Raw genomic sequence first — 20,047 nt, 5'->3', positions numbered from 1 at the left:
GTAACGCCCTGTGTGTGTGTGTGTGTGTGTGTACTTTGTGAGAGTGAGTGTGTGCGTGTACTTTGTGAGGGTGTGCGCGCTTGTGTCAAGCAACATTTAGATTGTTACGGGTTTGGACATGCTAGAGGCAGGAAACACGTTCCCGATGTTAGGGGAGTCCTGAACCAGGGGCCACAGTTTAAGAATAAGGAGTAAGCCATTTAGAACGGAGACGAGGAAACACTTTTTCACACAGAGAGTTGTGAGTCTGTGGAATTATCTGCCTCATAGGGCAGTGGAGGCCGGTTCTCTGGATGCTTTCAAGAGAGAGCTAGATAGGGCTCTTAAAAATAGCGGAGTCAGGGGATATGGGGAGAAGGCTGATTGGGGATGATCAGTCATGATCACATTGAATGGCGGTGCTGGCTCGAAGGGCCGAATGGCCTACTCCTGCACCTATTGTCTATTGACAATAGACAATCAGCGCTGGAGTTGTAAATGTTTAGTATCGCATGGCTAGAAGTGAAACAGGTTCTAGAGCGGAAGGCGGAAAAGGATGGAGATGGGATGTCCTCATTCTTTAGGGACAATGGACAATAGACAATAGATTAGATTAGATTAGATATAATTTAGATTAGATTAGATATAATTTATTGCCACACAGCCAGGCTGGTGGAAATTTGGGTTGTCTGCAGCGATACAATAATAAAGAACACACAACCACAATATAACTAACACAAACATCCACCACAGCATTCATCACTGTGGTGGAAGGCACAAAATTTGGCCAGTCCTCCTCCATTTCCCCCCCATGGTCAGGACCAGAGTCCAGAGTCAGTCCAGGATCGGCTCTTCCTCACTGGAGACCGCGGCTTTAAGTTGTTGTAGGCCGCAGACCGGCGGTCAAGATTTAAGTCCCCGCCGCAGCCAGAAGCACCGTAGACTGCAGGGCCGGCGGTCGAAGCTCCCCTCCAGGGGTGATGGTAAGTCCATGCCGGACCCGCGGTAGAAGTCGGCCGCAGGCCGGCAGTGATGGCTTCTTCTTCCCCCGGGTCCCCAACGTGAGATCCCGGGCTGTAGACGCCGCACCAGCTAGAGCTCTGCAGACCGCGACTTCAGGCTGCCGGCTGCCCCGGGCTAGCGAAACGGAGCGCTCCTCTCCAGCGAGCCCCAGCGAGGGCTCACCCGCTCCACGCCTGAGAGTCCACGCTGCGCCCGCCGCTGAAGCCCCGGGCGCGTCTCCGGGAAAGGCCGCGTCGATCCTTGATGTTAGGCCACGCGGGAGGCGACCTGGAAAAACTCGCCTCTCCGTGGAGGAGGCGACCGAAGCGGTTTCCCCCTCACCCCCCCACACCACCCCCCACACAAAACACACAAAGGAACATTAAATACAGACTTTAAAACATACTAAAAAAAAAATTTAAAGTTGAAAAACTGATGAGCTGCATGACATGGCTGCTGCCAGAGCAGCGCCCCCTATCAATAGGTGCAGGAGGAGGCCATTCGGCCCTTCAAGCCAGCACCGCCATTCAAGGTGATCATGACTGTTCAAGTTCAAGTTAGTTTATTGTCATGTGTCCCTGTATAGGACAATGAAATTCTTGCTTTGCTTAAGCACACAGAAAATAGTAGGCATTTACTACAAAACAGATAAATGTGTCCATATACCATGATATAAATATATACACACATGAATAAATAAACTGATAGTGCAAATAACAGAAAGTGGTTGGTAATAATCAGAGTTTTGTCCGAGCCAGGTTTAATAGCCTGATGGCAGTACCCCGTTCCAGCCTTCTCCCCATATCCCCTGACTCTGCTATCTCCGGCCTCCACCACATTTTGAGGCAGAGAATTCCACAGACTCACCACTCTCTGGGTGAAAAAGTGTTTCCTAGTCTCCGTTCTAAATGGCTTACCACTTATTCTTAAACTGTGGCCCATGGTTCTGGACTCCCCCAACATCGGGAACATGTTTCCTGCCTCTAGCGTGTCCAAACCCTTAATAATCTTATACGTTTCAATAAGATGCCCACTCATCCTAAATACATATACAAGCCCAGCTGCTCCATTCTCTCAGCATATGACAGTCCCGCCATCCCGGGAATTAACCTTGTGAACCTACGCTGCACTCCCTCAATAGCATGAATGTCCTTACTCAAATTAGGGGACCAAAACTGCACACAATGGCTCTGACTATACTTTTTTAGTTTAGTTTAGAGACACAGTGCGCAAACTAGCCTTTCGGTCCACTGACTCCGCACCGACCAGTGATCCCTGCACATTAACACTATCCTACACCCACACACGCGCATACGCAAAGACACAGACGCACGCACAGACGCACAGGCACGCGCACACACACACGCACACACAGACAGACGCTCACTCACACACACAGACACACACACATACACACACACGCATACCCACGCATACACACACAGACGCTCACACACACTCACATACGCACACACGCGCGCGCACACACACGCACACCCACACAGACACACACAGACACACACAGACACACACAGACAGACAGACAGACGCATACACACACACTCTAGGGACAATTTTACATTTATACCAAGACTATTAACCTACACACCTTTGGAGTGTGGGAGGAACCTGAAGATTTTGGAGAAAACCCAGGTGGTCACGGGGAGAATGTACAAACTCCGTTCAGACAGCAGCCGTAGTCAGGATCAAAACCGGGTCTCTGGCGCTGTGCGGCAGTAACTCTACCGCTGTGCCACCGTGCCGCTCTAACCATCTCTCTCTTTCCCGCAGGTATCATTGCAACCAGTGCTCCTACCGCTGTCACCGTGCAGATCAGCTCAGCAGCCACAAGCTGCGGCACCAGGGCAAGTCGCTCATCTGCGAGGTGTGCGGCTTCGCCTGCAAGCGCAAGTACGAGCTGCAGAAGCACATGCAGGTGAAGCACTCGCAGGACTACCAGATGCCCCTGCACCAGTGCCGCTACTGCAGTTACCAGACGCAGTACAAGCAGGCTCTGCTCAACCACGAGAACTGCAAGCACACCAAGCAGAGGGAGTTCCGCTGCGCCCTCTGCCCCTACAAGACCTTCAGCAACACCGGCCTCTTCTTCCACAAGCGGAAAGTCCACGGCTACGTGCCGGGAGACAAGGAGTGGCTAGAGAACTACGCCAAGGAGGAGATGGCCATGAACTCTGCCCACATCCTGCTGGCGTACGTGGAGGCAAACACCAATCCCTCCACCTCGGCCAAGAGGAGCGAGTCGTGGCAGAGCAAAGGTTCGAGTGCCGGGGAGGAACCCGGGAAGAAGTCATTCCGCCCCGGCTTTGAAGCTCCGGCTTTCATGCAGGCCGGCGTCGTGGAACGGTACGGCTCGGCGCAGCCGGACACGGACTCCGCCGACACGGGGCAACCGATGGCCGCCCAGACCGCCAGCGGCACGGAACAGGAGCTTCAGACGAGCCTGAGCGTAAACGACCCTCAGCCCGAGGTGGTGGTCTTCGGCCCTCGGGTGGGCTTTCCCCTCCCTCCTCCCCCGGAGGAGCCGGCAAAGCACATCTCCCTGGATGACTGGCCGCCCTGCGCCGCCGGCTCCATGTACCGGGACTTTGGTCTCGTCACCGCCGACATTGTGCGGGAGGACCTCGGCCACCACGAGGCCGATGTTGGAGAGCACGGCGACGATGAGGAAGGGGGAGAGGGGGACCACCTCGTTGGGCACCATGTCGACGTCTTCACGCACGAAGATCGCCAGCCGTCGGAGAAGGCCGGGGAACTTGGCCAAGAGGCAGAGGACTCGCCTGCCGTTGTCACCTGCACAAGCTCGGCGGAACCCACACTTCATCCCCCTCCTGAGTCGCCCAATACCAAGGACCTTCCTGGGCCCGAGAGTCGGGAGGAAGCACTCCTTGCGCGGTCCGAGTCGGACATCCAGGCCCTGAGGAGGCAGGACAAGCAGCAAGCACAAGCCCTGGTGCTGGAGGGGAGGGTGGAGATGCTGGTGGTGCAGACCGACGTCCCGGTGTTCAAGTGCGAAGGGTGCTCCTACGTCACCCGCAAGGAGAAGGCCCTGGTCCTCCACACCAAGTCGGGCTGCCAGAGCAAGAAGACGCCCCTGGTGTGCGAGGCCTGCGGGGCCACCTTCAAGCAGCAGCGGGGACTCAACACCCACCGGCTGAAGAAGTGCCCCGCCGCCGCTGCGGTGGCGAAGAAAGGCAGGTTGTACCCGTGTCCGGCCGCGGCCAGAGAGCCGCCCGCCGCCCTCTTCGACTCGGACGTTGACTCGGACTCGAAGGCCGCCGACCCGCGAGGGTCTCCGACGGCGACGGGGCAGCAAGCCAACGCCGGCCAGCTCGAGGGGCATGAACCGTGTCCGGACCCCGACAAGCCCGCCCAGCCAAGGTCTGAAATCACGGAGATTTCTGCAGCTGAAGACCTGGCGGGAAAGGAAGCCTGCCAACCTGCCCAACCTTCGGTGGATGGGAACACCTTGCTGGAAGAGGAAGATATCTCGAGGACATTAGAAGAGAAGACCGTGGATGGTGCTTCCCCGGGTAGCGGGGAGACTTTGCTTCTGTCCCAAGGAGCCGGGGTGAAGTTCACCTTTGCCCAGGAGACGTACTCCTGCACCGCCTGCCCCTTCACAAGCTCCAGCCAGCTGGCGATGGGCGACCACGTGTCAGTAGGGTGCGGAGCCCCCGTCAAGCTGCCCTGTGGCCTGTGCAAGCTGCTCTTCCGCTCGGAGCGGGCGCTGAGGAACCACCGGGCGATCAAACACAGAGGGGAGGCAGCGGCAGGGGGAGAGGTGGGCTCCGGCCCGGGGTCTGCAAGCGAGGGTGAGGGGGAGGAGAAGGGTGTAGACCGCCGCCGCCGCTTCACCTGCCCCTCCTGCCCCTTCACCTGCTGCCAGCAGCGCGCCATGGACACCCACAAGAAGAAGGGCTGCATGAAGCCCGACGAGCTACAGTGCCGCCTCTGCTCCTTCGTCTGCAAGTCTGCCGGCGCCCTGCGGCAGCACGCCCTGCTGCACGGATACAAGGGGTCGGCGGCCGCTCCCACCCGCCGCAGCCGCCTGCGCTGCCAGCTCTGCCCCTTCAGCTGCAAGCAGGCCCGCTGCCTGCAGCAGCACGTGGCCCTCAAGCACGACGGGGCCAAGCCGCACAAGTGCAGCTACTGCGACTTCCGCACGGCGCGGCGCTACCGGCTGGAGGCCCACGAGTCGCTGCACACCGGCGTGGGCCGCCTGGCGTGCGACGCCTGCCAGCGGACCTTCGGCACCGGCTCCAAGCTGCGGGTGCACAAGCTGCGGGTCCACGACAAGACGCCCACCCACTTCTGCGCCCTGTGCGACTACAGCGGCTACAACCACAACGACATCAGCCGCCACGTGGGCAGCTGCCACGCTGGCCAGCCCAGCGCCGCCTGCAGCCACCGCGGCTGCGGCGCCCGCTTCAGCTCGGAGGGCGCCCTGAAGCAGCACCGGCTGCGCCTGCACCGCGACAGGGCCGGCGGCTGCCACGGCTGCCCCTCCTGCCTCTTCGCCTGCCGCAGCGAGTCCACCCTCCGCAGCCACCTGCAGCGGCAGCACCCGCAGCTGCAGTGCCCGTCCTGCAAGCTGACCTTCCCTGGGCGCCCGCAGCTGGAGGAACACAAGAAGATCCACTTCCACCACCGCTGCCAGCTCTGCCCCTTCGCCGCCCGCGAACGCCAGCAACTGGTGCAGCACCTGCTGGACTGCCATGAGGAGGAGGCCGACGGGCCCAAGCCCCTGCGCTGCCCCACCTGCGGCTTCACCTGCCGCCACCAGCTGGTGTTCGACCACCACATGAAGGCGCACGGCGGCACCCGCCTCTACAAGTGCACCGACTGCGACTACACCACCAAGAACCGCCAGAAGATCACCTGGCACATCCGCATCCACACCGGGGAGAAGCCGTACAAGTGCCACCTCTGCAGCTACGCCTGCGCCGACCCCTCCCGTCTCAAGGTGAGCACTGAAAACCAGCCGCCCACCACACCCGGAAACTCTAGGTGGACACAAGATGCTGGAGTAACATAGAAACATAGACAATTGGTGCAGGAGGAGGCCATTCGGCCCTTCCAGCCAGCACCGCCATTCATTGTGATCATGGCTGATTGTCCCCAATCAATAACCCGTGCCTGCCTAACTCAGCGGGTCAGGCAGCATCTCCGAAGAGAAGGAATGGGCGACTAAGAATAAGGGGTAGGCCCATTTAGAACGGAGACAAGAAAACACTTTTTCACACAAGAGAGTTGCGAGTGTGGAATTCTCTGCCTCAGAGGGCAGTGGAGGCAGGTTCTCTGGATGCTTTCAAGAGAGGGCTAGATGGGGCTCTTAAAGATAGCGGAGTCAGGGGATATGGGGAGAAGGCAGGAACGGGGTACTGATTGTGGATGATCAGCCATGATCACATTGAACGGCGGTGCTGGTTTGAAGGGCCAAATGGCCTACTCCTGCACCTATCGTCTATTGAAACCCTTCTTCAGACTGATGTCGGGAGGGGGCGGGACAAAGATAGAATGTAGTCGGAGACAGTAAGACTGGAGGGAGAACTGGGAAGGGGGAGGGGATGGAGAGAGAAAGCAAGGGCTACCTGAAGTTAAAGAAGTCAATGTTCATACCGCTGGGGTGTAAACTACCCAAGCGAAATATGAGGTGCTGTTCCTCCGATTTGCGCTGGGCCTCACTCTGGCAATGGAGGAGGCCCAGGTCAGATTGGGAATGGGAGGGGGAGTTGAAGTCTGAGCCACCGGGAGATCAGCTTGGTTAAGATGGACTGAGCGGAGGTGTTCAGTGAAACGATCGCCTGCGCTTGGTCTCACCGATGTAGAGATGTTGACACCTGGAACAGTGGATTCAGTAGATGAGGTTAGAGGGGCCGGTTAGCCTGACTTCAGTGGTTGGTATGATTTTAGGCTCGATTATAAAGGATGAGGTCACGCAGTCCTTGGAGGTTCACGATAAAATAGGCCGAAGTCAGCATGGTTTTGTGAAGAGAAGATCTTGTTTGACAAAGTGAAGAAAGCAAAGGATGAGAGGGAATCTTATTGAAACATATAGGATTATTAAGAGTTTGGACACGCTAGAGGTAGGAAACATGTTCCCGATGTTGGGGGAGTCCAGAATCAGGGGCCACAGTTTAAGAATAAAGGGTAATGTATTTAAAACGGAGACGTGGAAACACTTTTTCACACAGAGAGTTGTGAGTCTGTGGAATTCTCTGCCTCAGAGGGCGGTGGAGTCCAGTTCTCTGGGTACTTTCAAGAGAGAGCTAGATAGGGCTCTTAAAGATAGCGGAGTCAGGGGATATGGGGAGAAGGCAGGAACGGGGTACTGATTGTGGATGATCAGCCATGATCACATTGAATGGCGGCGCTGACTCGAAGGGCAGAATGGCCTACTCCTGCACCTATTGTCTATTGTCTATTCAAGAAGGGCTGCAGGGGAAATGCTGGGAGCTATAGGCCAGTGAGCTTAACATCTGTAGTTGGAAAGTTACGAGGGTATTCTGAGGGACAGGTCTATTGTCTATTGAATCTGCTGGAGTTTTTTGAGGAAGTTAATAGCAGGACAGATAGAGGGGAGGCTGTAATTGTTTACCTAGATTTTCAGAAGGCCTTCAATAAAGTGCTGCATGTCAGGCTGCTAGGGAAGATGAGAGCCCATAATATTGAAGAGAAGATACTAACTAGCATGGATAGCAGGTTGGCTGGATGGCAGAAGGCAAAGAGTGGTGATCACAGGCCCTTTTTCAGGTTGGCTGCCAGTGACTAGTGGAGTTCCGCAAGGGGTCAGTGCTGGGGCTGCTTCTCTGCACGTTGTCTATTAATGATTTGGATAAAGGGATTGAAGGCTTTGTGGCCAAGTTTGCAGATGATACTAAGATAGGTGGAGGAGCAGGTAGTGTAAAGGAAGCAAGGATTCTGCAGAAGGACTCTGATAGGTTGGGAGAGTAGGTAGAGAAGTGGCAGATGGAATATAGTGCAGCAAAGTGCAGAGTTATATATTTTTTGGCAATAAGAATAATATTTTCTAAATGGAGAGGGAATCCAGAAATCAGAAACCAGAAAATCTGAAACAACAGTCAGAAACGCCGTGAGAACAGTGGTTGCCTCACAGCGCTAGAGACCCGGGTTAGATCCTGACTGGGTGCTGCCTGTGTGGAGTTTGCACTTTCATAGAGTCACAGAACGATACAATGTGGAAACAGGCCCTTCGGCCCAACTTGCCCACACCGGCCAACAATGTCACAGCTACACTAGTCCCTCCTGCCCGCGTTTGGTCCGTCCCTGTGACCGTGTGGGTTTCATCCGGGTGCTCCGGTTTCCTCCCGCATTCCAAAGACGTAGAGATTTGAAGGCTGTTTAGCTTCTGTAAATTGCCCCTTGTGTGTAAGACATAGGAATGGTGTACGGATGAATGATGGCCGCGTGGACTTAGATCTCTAAAGCTAAAACTGAACACGACCAATCTGCCAGCATCTGTGGAAGGATCGGATCAGTAACTTGTTTAAGAAAGAACTGCAGATGCTGGAAAAATCGGAGGTAGACATAAATGCTGGAGAAACTCAGCGGGTGAGGCAGCATCTATGGGGCGAAGGAATTAGGTGACGTTTCGGGTCGAGACCCTTCTTCAGACTGATGTGGGGGTGGGGGGGGAGGCGGGAAGAACAAAGGTGGAGACAGTGGGCTGAGGGAGAGCTGGGAAGGGGAGGGGAAGTAGGGAGAAAGCAGGGACTACCTGAAATTGAAGAAGTCAATGTTCATACCGCTGGGGTGTAAACTGCCCAAGCGAAATCTGAGGTGCTGCTCCTCCTCCAATTTGCGGTGGGACTCACTCTGGCCATGGAGGAGGCCCAGGACAGAAAGGTCGGATTCGGAATGGGAGGGGGGAGTTGAAGTGCTGAGCCACCGGGAGATCAGGTTGGTTATTGTGAACTGAGCGGAGGTGTTGGGCGAAGCGATCGCCAAGCCTGCGCTTGGTCTCACCGATGTAGAGCAGCTGACACCTAGAGCAGCGGATGCAATAGATGAGGTTGGAGGAGGTACAGGTGAACCTCTGTAGTCACCACTAGTGTATTTGCCCCCGCCACTCTCTGTGTTAAATAAATACTTGCTCCACACATCTCCTTTCAACTTCGCACCTCTCACCTTAAAGCTATGCCCTCTGGTCTTGACCTTTATACCCTGTGAAAAAAGATGCCTCTCTGCACATTCACCAGGGTGTAGTCTGTATTTCCCAACTTATCACATTATGGACCTTGGACTTTTTCCCCTGTAAAACTATATTCTTCACTCTGCTATTTTTCTCTTTGCTCTAATGGGCCCGTCCCACAGGCAATTTTTTTATTTTAGGCGACTATAGGCAACTAGTTTGTCGCCACATGTTCGCCGGTGGTCGTCGGGAGTAGTCTCCTCAGTCGTGCAAAAATTCGTAGCTGGTCGCCGCCAAATTTATCGACATGTTGAAACATTTTCGCGACAGTGGGTTTGACGCCAACGAGCGCAGCTTGATTTGTCCTGACGTAGATGCCGTCGTAGGTTGTCATAGAAACGTAGAAAATAGGTGCAGGTGGAGGCCATTCGGCCCTTCGAGCCAGCACCGCCATTCATTGTGATCATGGCTGATCATCCCCTATCAATAACCCGTGCCTGCCTTCTCCCCATATCCCCACCATCCCCTAGAGCTCTATCTAACTCTCTCTTAAATCCATCCAGTGACTTGGCCTCCACTGCCCTCTGTGGCAGGGAATTCCACAAATTCACAACTCTCTGGGTGAAAAGGTTTTTTCTCGCCTCAGTCTTAAATGGCCTCCCCTTTATTCTAAGACTGTGGCCCCTGGTTCTGGACTCGCCCAACATTGGGAACATTTTTCCTGCATCTAGCTTGTCCAGTCCTTTTATCATTTTATATGTTTCTATAAGATCACCCCTCATCCTTCTAAACTCCAGTGAATACAAGCCTAGTCTTTTCAATCTTTCCTCACATGACAGTCCCGCCATCCCAGGGATCAATCGTGAACCTACGCTGCACTGCCTCAATCACAAGGATGTCCTTCCTCAAATTAGGAGACCAAAACTGTACACAATACTCCACCTGCTCAACCTGCTGCAACGATGACAGCCACCAGCAGTTGCCTAAAACATCGCCAAGTGGGACAGGCCCATTACTGCTGTTCAGGTGTACAGCTCGATTATATTTACTTGTCGGATTTAATTACTAGCATGCAAACAACAGCTTTTCACTGTATCTTGCCACACATGACAGTAATAAAGCAATTTCCAAGAAGCACAGTGAAAGGCTTGGATCGAGTAGAGTTTCCACTAGTGGGAGAGTCTAGGACCAGAGGGCGCAGCCTCAGAATTAAAGGACGTTCCTTTTGGGAGGAGATGAGGAATTTCTTTAGTCACAGGGTGGTGAATCTGAGGAATTTCTTTAGTTACAGGGTGGTGAATCTGTGGGATTCATTGCCACAGAAGGCTGTGGAGGCCAAGTTAGTGGATATTTTTAAGGCAGAGATAGATAGATTCTTGCTTAGTACAGGTGTCAGGGTAATGGGGAGAAGGCAGGAGAATGGGGTTAGGAGGGAGAGATAGATCAGCCAAGATTGAATGTTGGAGTAGACCTGTTGAGCCGAATGGCCTAATTCTGCTAATTCCGAAACCCTTCTTCAGACTGGAACGTTGACTAGCTCTGTGGTGGCACTGCTCTCTAGAGGCAGCATAGAGAGGAGCGGAGGAAAGATGGAATGGGAGCAGAAAAAATGTTACCAGGACAACAGAGGGCCTGAGCTATGGAGAGAGGTTGGGCAGGCGAGGGCTTTATTCCTTGGAGAGCATGAGGATGAGGGGTGTACAAAATCATGAGAGGAATAGATGCATAGAATCTCTTGCCCAGAGTAGGTGAATCGAGGGCCAGAGGACACAGGTTCAAGGTGAGGGGGGGGTAAGATTTAATAGGAACCTGACGGGGTAACTTTTTGACACAAAGGGTAGTAGGCATATGGAACGAGCAGTGTATGGAGGAGATAGTTGAGGCAGGGACTATCAAAACGTTTAAGAAACATTTAGACAGGTACATGGATAGGAAAGATTTAGAGGGATATAAGGCAAAAGCGGGCAGGTGGGACTAAGGTAGATTGGACATAAATTCATGTTCATAAGTGATAGGAGCAGAATTAGGCCATTCGGCCCTTCAAGTCTACCATTCAATCGTGGCTGATCTATCTCTCCCCTCCTAACCCTATTCTCCTGCCTTCTCCCCATGACCCCTGACACCCGTACTAATCAAGAATCTATCTATCTCTGCCTTAAAAATATCCATTGACTTGGCCTCCACACCCATCTGTGGCAATGAATTCCACAGGTTTAAGACCCCTTGACTAAAGAAATCCCCCCTCGAAGGAAATAGGCGACGTTTTGAGACGAGACCCTTCTTCTTCTGAAAAAGAAGGGTCTCGACCCAAAACGTCACGTATTTCCTTCGCTCCATAGATGCTGCCTCACCCGCTGAATTTTATCTACCTTCAAATGCGATGACTCACTTATAACTCCATTATCTGATTTTGATCATTTGAAGCTGATCTTATCGGGATGATTATTAACTCCACCCGTCAATAATTTGCTGAGCGTACAATACTTACCTTGGAATTTACAACGCCATATTTGGTGCCAAAGGTGGCAGGTTAATTGTAGAGATGATAAAGCTATTAAATTGTGGGAAGAGCCTGCTCCATTTTGAGTTAAACTTGCACAAAGGCAGAATTATAGATAGCAACCATAAAGTCTTGTGTTTATGTTGCACCTTTTACAAACCTTTTACAAAGCAGTGTACAAAGTGGGCTTGGACTCTGGGAAGAGAGTGCTGGAGTAACTCATCACGTCTGAATGTGTCAATAGACAATAGGTGCAGGAGTAGGCCATTCGGCCCTTCGAGCCAGCACCACTATTCAATGTGATCATGGCTGATCATCCCCAATCAGTACCCCGTTCCTGCCTTCTCCCCATATCCCCTGACTCCGCTATTTTTAAGAGCCCTATCTAGCTCTCTCTTGAAAGCATCCAGAGAACCGGCCTCCACCGCCCTCTGAGGCAGAGAATTCCACAGACTCACAACTCTCTGTGAGAAAAAGTGTTTCCTCGTCTCCGTTCTAAATGGCTTACTCCTTATTCTTGTCGCTGGAATCTCGAGTAAAACACAAAGTGCTGGAGTAACTCAGCGGGTAAGGAAGACATTGATAGCTGACGTTGTGGATCGGGACTCCTCTTCTGTCCGAAGAAGGGCCCTGACCCGCAACGTCACCTATCCATTCCTTCCATAGATGCTGCCTGACCCGCTGAGGTACTCCAGCACTCCAGTGCCGAATTTTAGACTTTAGAGATACAGCGCGGAAACAGGCCCTTCGGCCCGACCGGCGATCTCCTCGTACACTAGCACTATCTTACACACTGGGGACAATTCAAGATTTTACCGAAGCCAATTAACCTGCAAAAATCTGTATGACTTTGGAGTGCGGGAGGAAACTGCATCACCCGGAGAAACCCACGCGGTCACAGGGAGAACACACAAACTCCATACTGACGGCACCCGTGGTCAGTATCAAACCAGGAAAAGGGGAGATGCAACGGGACCTGGGTGTCATGGTACACCAGTCATTAAAAGTAGGCATGCAGGTGCAGCAGGCAGTGAAGTAAGCGAATGGTATGTTAGCATTCATAGCAAAAGGATTTGAGTATAGGAGCAGGGAAGTTCTACCGCAGTTGTACAGGGTCTTGGTGAGACCACACCTGGAGTATTGCGTACAGTTTTGGTCTCCTAATCTGAGGAAAGACATTCTTGCCATAGAGGGAGTACAGAGAAGATTCACCAGATTCCTGGGATGGCAGGACTTTCATATGAAGAAAGACTGGATAGACTCGGCTTGTACTCGCTAGAATTTAGAAGATTGAGGGGGGATCTTATAGAAACGTACAACATTCTTAAGGGGTTGGACAGGCTGGATGCAGGAAGATTGTTCCCGATGTTGGGGAAGTCCAGAACAAGGGGTCACAGTTTAAGGATAAGGGGGAAATCTTTTAGGACCGAGATGAGAAAAAACATTTTTCACACAGAGAGTGGTGAATCTGTGGAATTCTCTGCCACAGAAGGTAGTTGAGGCCACAGTTCATTGGCTATATTTAAGAGGGAGTTAGATGTGGCCCTTGTGGCTAAAGGGATCAGGGGGTATGGAGAGAAGGCAGGTACAGGATACTGAGTTGGATGATCAGCCATGATCATATTGAATGGCGGTGCAGGCTCTAAGGGCTGAATGGCCTTCTCCTGCACCTATTGTCTATGTTTCTAACACACAAACACCATACTGACGGCACCCGTGGTCTGGATCAAACCAGTGTCTCCTTTGCAGTAAGGCAGCAACTCCACCGCTGCACCGCAGTTAATGGCTAGTTCGGGAGGGTGTTGGTGCTACCAATTAATTACTAAACGCTGTTTGAATTAAACTCTTGCCTTTCAGTACCACATGCGTATTCACCAGGAGGAGAGGAAATACCTGTGTCCGGATTGTGGCTACAAATGCAAGTGGATCAACCAACTCAAGTACCACATGACCAAACACACAGGTGAGGAGCAGCCAAGACACTCAGCATCGCCACCCAGCCTTAAGCAAAGCCTTAAGCCCCCTGTCCCACTTTCCCGAGTTACTCACGAATTCTCCCGATGTTTTCCCCTCGATTCAAACTCTGAGAATGTTTGTAGGAGTCCGTAGATGTATCGTAGTGGCTCGTAATGCCAGCCGTAGGTACTCGGGGCATCAGGTAAGTCGGGACTTTGTACTCGGGGCATCAGGTAAGTCGGGACTTTTTTTCAGCATGTTGAAAATGTCCACGAGTCAAAAAATAGACCCGAGTTTGAATCAAGGGGATAACTCGGGAGGATTTGTGAGTAACTCAGGAAAGTGGGACAGGGGCTTAACAGAGCAAACGGAAGATAGATACGAAATGCTGGAGTAACTCAGCAGGTCAGACAGCATCTCTGGAGAAAATAAAGATGGGTGATGTTTCGGGTCGGGACCCTTCTGATAGTCCCTGCCTCAACTACCTCCTCTGGCAGCTCGTTCCATACCCCCAGTTTAGTTTAGTTTGCTTATTTAGACTGATTGTAGAAAGGTGAAGAAAGCCGGGAGAGTGGAGAGGTGAGAGGAGAAGAGAGGTAAGGAACTGCAGATGCTAGTTCACACAAAAGGACTCGGTGTTTAGTTAAGTTTATTGTCACATGTGCCGAGGTACAGTGAAGAGCTTTTTTGTTGTGTGCTATTAAGTCCGCGGAAAGAAAATACATGATTACCATCGAACCGTCCACAGTGTTCAGTATCCCCACCGAGCGAACAAAGACTAAAGGGCCTGTCGCACTTGGCGACACAAAAAAATGTTGCGACACTTGGAAAAAACACCACGCGTCAATATATGTGATCGCGCCGCGCATTTTTCAGTGGCCTGATACGTTAGTCAATGATGCCAGCAGTCGCCGAAAAAATCTGCAAGTGGGGACAGGCCCTTAACGGTGTGAACGGGAGATAGACACAAAATGCTGGAGCAACTCAGCGGGTCAGACGGCTTCTCTTGAGAAAAGGAATGGGCGACGTATCGGGCCGAGACCCTTCTTCAGACCTGAGATCATCAAAGTCTCGACCCAAAAACGTCACCTATTCCTTTTCTCCACAGATGCTGTCTGACCTGCTGAGTCACTTAAGCATTTTCACAAGTTGTCGGAGTAGAATCAAGGCCATTCGGCCCATCGAGTCTACTCTGCCATTCAATCATGGCTGATCTCTGCCACCTGAACCCATTTTCCTGCCTTCTCCCTAAACCCATTTGCCTGCCACCCGTTCTAATCAAGAAGAGTGTCTCTTTGTGCCTATCTTCGGTGTAGACCAGCATCTACAGTTCCTCCCGCACATTTTGTCTGCTGCAGAGGGAACACAAGACTGGTAATCTGGAGGCCCACTCAAAAAGCATCCCCAACCCTAAACGTCACCTATGGATTCCCTCCACAGATGCTGCCTGACCTGCTTAGTTGCTGCGCTTTGCACCAGTTATCTTGGTCACAACTTGGTACCTCCAAGGACAGGAACGTGTTCCTTCTGCAATTGATCGCTTTTATATTCATGAGTGGAATCAGGCCATTCGGCCCATCGAGTCTACTCCGCCATTCAGCCACGACTGATCTCCCTTTCCCTCTCAACCCCATTCCCCTACCTTCTCCCCATATCCCTTGACACCCTTACTAATGGAGAACATGTCAACCTCTGCTTTAAAAATACCCAATAACGGCCTCCAGAGTCGTTTGTGGCAATGAATTCCACAGATTTCCCACCCTCTGGCGAAAGAAGATCCTCCTTGTCTCCTTTCTAAAGGGACGTCCATTTATTCTGAGGCAGCGCCCTCTGATCCTCGACTCTCCCACTAGTGGAAACACTCTATCCAGGCCTTTCACTGTTCGGTAAGTTTCCAATGAGGTGTGGTCCCACCCCCCCCCCCCCCCTTCCTTCTGAACTCCAGCGAGTACAAGCCCAGTGCCGTCAAACACTGTCTCCACAGCAGTTTGGTTGACTCTAGGGTAGAAAGCACCAAACATTGAAACTCACCTGGATTGCAAACCAGAACACAAAAGTCTATGAGGCACAGAGTGCTGGAGTAACTCGGCAGGTCAGGCAGCATCTGTGGAGGTCATGGATAGGGGACGTTTCAGTCGGGACACTTCTGGCAGACCCATTGTTACTGCCTGCTCTTTTGCCCCAACACACAAAACATTAATGTTTAAGAAAGAACTCAGATGCTGGAAAAATCGAAGGTAGACAAATGCTGGAGAAACTCAGCGGGTGAAGGCACATCTATGGAGCGAATGAATAGGTGACGTCTTCGTGGTCGAGGGCCCTCTTCCTAAACAAAACATGAGACACCAAATGCTGGAGTAACTCAGTGGTGACAGGCAGCTCTCTGGACGGAAGGAACGGTGTGACGTTTCAGTTTGAGATCCTTCTCCGAGGTCTGAATAAATATAGGAGCAAAGAGGTCCTTCTGCAGTTGTACAGGGCCCTAGTGAGACCACGCCTGGAGTATTGTGTGCAGTTTTGGTCCCCTAATTTGAGGAAGGATATTCTTGCTATTGAGGGAGTGCAGCGTAGGTTTACAAGGTTAATTCCCGGGATGGCGGGGCTGTCATATCCTGAGAGAATGGAGCAGCTGGGCTTGTACACTCTGGAGTTTAGAAGGATGAGAGGGTATCTCATTGAAACATATAAGATTGTTAAGGGTTTGGACAAGCTAGAGGCAGGAAACATGTTCCCGATGTTGGGGGAGTCCAGAACCAGGGGCCACAGTTTAAGAATAAGGAGTAAGCCATTTGGAACGGAGACGAGGAAACTTTTTCTCACAGAGAGTGGTGAGTCTGTGGAATTCTCTGCCTCAGAGGGCGGTGGAGGCGGGTTCTCTGGATGCTTTTATGAGAGAGCTAGATAAGGCTCTTAAAGATAGCGGAGTCAGGGGATATGGGGAGAAGGCAGGAACGGGGTACTGATTGAGGATAGCAACATAGAAAATAGGTGCAGGAGTTGGCCGTTCGGCCCTTCGAGCCTGCACCGCCATTCGATATGATCATGGCTGATCATCCAACTCAGTATCCTGTACCTGCCTTCTCTCCATACCCCTTGATCCCATTAGCCACAAGGGCCACATCTAACTCCCTCTTAAATATAGCCAATGAACTGGCCTCAACTACCTTCTGTGGCAGAGAATTCCACAGATTCACCACTCTCTGTGTAAAAAATGATTTTCTCATCTCGGTCCTAAAAGACTTCCCTCTTATCCTTAAACTGTGACCCCTAGTCCTGGACTTCCCCAACACCGGGAATAATCTTCCTGCATCTAGCCTGTCCGATGATCAGCCATGATCACATTGAACGGCGGTGCTGGGCCGAATGGCCTACTCCTGCACCTATTGTCTATTGTCACCTATTCCTTTGCTCCATCACCACCTCCAGTTTAAATTCCATTTGGAAAATTTTGGAGGACCAAGAAACCAAGAACCATCGATGCTGCCTCACCCGCTGAGTTTCTCCAGCATTTTTTATCTACCTTCTATGTTTCTATGAATGGGTGGTTTCTGTTTGATGTGGGACTCTGGCTTGCCTTGTCTCTGGAACTCCCTGCCACAGAGGGTAGTCGAGGCCAGTTCATTGGCTATATTTAAGAGGGAGTTAGATGTGGCCCTTGTGGCTAAAGGGATCAGGGGGTATGGAGAGAAGGCAGGTACGGGATACTGAGTTGGATGATCAGCCATGATCATATTGAATGGCGGTGCAGGCTCGAAGGGCCGAATGGCCTACTCCTGCACCTAATTTCTATGTTTCTATGTTTAGTGACTAGTTAGCCCGTGTTGGCGCGTTGTTTGGCTAACCCCAGCCGTCCATGTCCACAGGAGCCAAACCCTACCGGTGCGACCAGTGCGATTACCGCAGCAACCGAGCGGATGCCCTGCGGACCCACAAGGAGACGCGGCACAAGGAGGCGCGGAGCTTCATCTGCGAGCAGTGCGGCAAGGGCTTCAAGACCCGCTTCCTCCTCAAGACCCACCTGAAGAAGCACAGCGAGGAGAAGCCCCACGTGTGCGGGGTGTGTCGCCGGGGCTTCCGCTGGCAAGCCGGCCTCCGGCACCACTACCTCACCCACACCAACGAGCACCCCTTCTTCTGCCGCCACTGCAGCTACAAGGCCAAGCAGAAGTTCCAGGTGGTGAAGCACATCCGGCGGCACCACCCGCTGAAAGCCGCGGCCGGGGACCCCAGCGCGGGGGTGGGCAAGGTGCCCGTCACCCACACCCTGGGCTCCCGCGACCCTCTGCCCGCCCTCCCCCTCCAATCTGCGGCCATCGAAATCGTGGTCACCTCCGAAGGACCCTGACGTTACTGAAGGTGATCCCACGGGTGGGGCCCGCCAAAACCATCTGAACAGGTTACTGGATTAACCTGAGGTGCATGTACGCGTGGGTGCTAGCGCGCACAGGGCTCGGCTGTCCTTCCAGCCAGCTAGGAACCGCGCCTGTTTCAGGTACAAGGGAAGGGCAAGCGGTTGCAACCTGAGGCTCTGGACCTGACCACACCAACATCATGGCACCAGAACTGGCCACTCTTGCAATTGTCTCCTGGCTGCGCACTTGCATGCAACAATGCGCCTTGCACGAGAGAGCTGTGACCTGTGTCGCAGCAAGTCCAGGGTGAGTTGCAGAGGGCTGGGACTTGCTGGTAAGGACAGCAAGAGGGAGAGAAGGTGTATCTGCTCATGGAGGATAATAGACCACAGGCTGCCTGCGTAGTGATTGCAAATGCACGTGGCCTCAGCTTGCACTGAAATCCCAGCGGAAGATCACGATAATGCTTCCGCATAGGTTTGTACAGACATGGAATTAGAATTTGGCCATTCGGCCCATCGAGTCTGGCTCCACCATTCAATCATGGCTGATCTAATTTTTACTTCTTAGTCTCATTCTGCCTTCCTGCCATAACCTTTGATACCCATACTAGCCTTTGAAACGCCCATTGACTTGGCCTCCACAGCCGTCTGCGGCAATGAACTCCACAGATTCGCCGCCCTCTGGCTAAAGGAATTCCTCCTCATTTATCGACACAATCCACATTCAGCTTTTCAAGACACTTGATGGCTCGGTCGGGCAATGTTTCAACTCTAAAATGCTGGAGTAACTCAGTGGGTCAGGCAGCATCTGTGGAGAACGTGGATAGGTGACGCTTCACAGAGTGCTGGAGTAACTCAGCGGGTCAGGCAGCATCTGTGGAGAACATGGATAGGTGACGCTTCAGAGTGCTGGAGTAACTCAGCGGGTCAGGCAGCATCTGTGGAGAATACTGATCGGTGAGGTTTTGGTTCAGAACCCTTCTTCAGACCGTTGCATTCGACCATTCGCCCCATATCTATCTCTCCCTCCTAACCCCATTCTCCTGCCTTCTCCCCATAACCCCTGACACCCATACTGATCAAGAACCTTCTCCACATCTCCAAAGCCTCCACATCCTTCCTGTAATGGGGCAAGCAGAAATGCACACCATTAGACATAGCAGCAGAATGAGGCCATTCGGCCCATCGAGTCTACTCAGCCCTTCAATCACGTGTGATCTATATTTTCCTCCCAACCCCATTCTCCTGCCTTCTCCCCACAACCCCTGACGCACTAATCTGTCAATCTCTGCTTTAAAAATACCCAAAGACTTGTCCTCCACATCCGTGAATCCCACAGATTCACCGCCCTCTGACTAAAGAAATTCCTCCTGTCTAAAGGTAGGTCTTTTTCTTTGTAAAACTGGTGACTTCAGTAGAAACTCATTCCCCGCCCTTAAATGAGCCGAGCTTTCAATTTGCACAGTGCAATAGGGCAAGGTGTGGCCAGGTTACTGTAGATAGGATCTCACAATGCAGAGGTCAAAAGCCACTCCCTTTTATAATGAACCATTTCAGTGCCAGGAGGATTCCGTTTCGCTTTGACAGCCGAGCTGTTAATTTGACGGCCATTTCCTGCATCTGGCTTGTCCAGTCCTTTTATAATTTTATATGTTTCTATAAGATCTATTTCTCACCGAGATGAGAAAATCTTTTTTTACACAGAGAGTGGTGAATCTGGAATTCTCTGCCACAGAAGGTAGTTGAGGCCAGTTCATTGGCTATATTTAAGAGGGAGTTAGATGTGGCCCTTGTGGCTAAAGGGATCAGGGGGTATGGAGAGAAGGCAGGTACAGGATACTGAGTTGGATGATCAGCCATGATCATATCGAATGGCGGTGCAGGCTCGAAGGGCCGAATGGCCTACTCCTGCACCTAGTTTCTATGTTTCTATCTACCCCCTCATCCTTCTAAACTGCAGTGAATACAAGCCTAGTATTTTCAATCTTTCCTCATATGACAGTCCCGCCATCCCAGGGATCAATCTCGTGAACCTACGCTGCACTGCCTCAATCACAAGGATGTCCTTCCTCAAATTAGGAGA

At 52.2% G+C, this 20,047-nt stretch overlaps 1 protein-coding gene across 3 annotated transcripts in view; it reads left to right on the top strand.

Annotated features, from left to right (window-relative positions):
- znf142 (zinc finger protein 142) overlaps positions 1–18,846 on the top strand; it is a 32,491-nt gene extending 13,645 nt beyond the window's left edge. For 2 of the 3 annotated variants that reach the window (XM_033024934.1, XM_033024933.1), the window contains exons 6-8: positions 2,773–5,965; positions 13,512–13,617; positions 17,474–18,846. In XM_033024934.1, the coding sequence (XP_032880825.1) occupies positions 2,773–5,965; positions 13,512–13,617; positions 17,474–17,955 (3,781 nt within the window). In that variant the 3' untranslated portion in view covers positions 17,956–18,846. The remainder of the gene's footprint in view (positions 1–2,772; positions 5,966–13,511; positions 13,618–17,473) is intronic. The other variant, XM_033024935.1, reaches the window with a different exon arrangement.
- The last annotated feature ends 1,201 nt before the right edge of the window (positions 18,847–20,047 follow it).

Source organism: Amblyraja radiata, chromosome 7 (assembly GCF_010909765.2).
Source record: "Amblyraja radiata isolate CabotCenter1 chromosome 7, sAmbRad1.1.pri, whole genome shotgun sequence".
Lineage (NCBI taxonomy): Eukaryota > Metazoa > Chordata > Chondrichthyes > Rajiformes > Rajidae > Amblyraja > Amblyraja radiata.
This window is presented reverse-complemented; position numbering and strand designations above follow the sequence as displayed.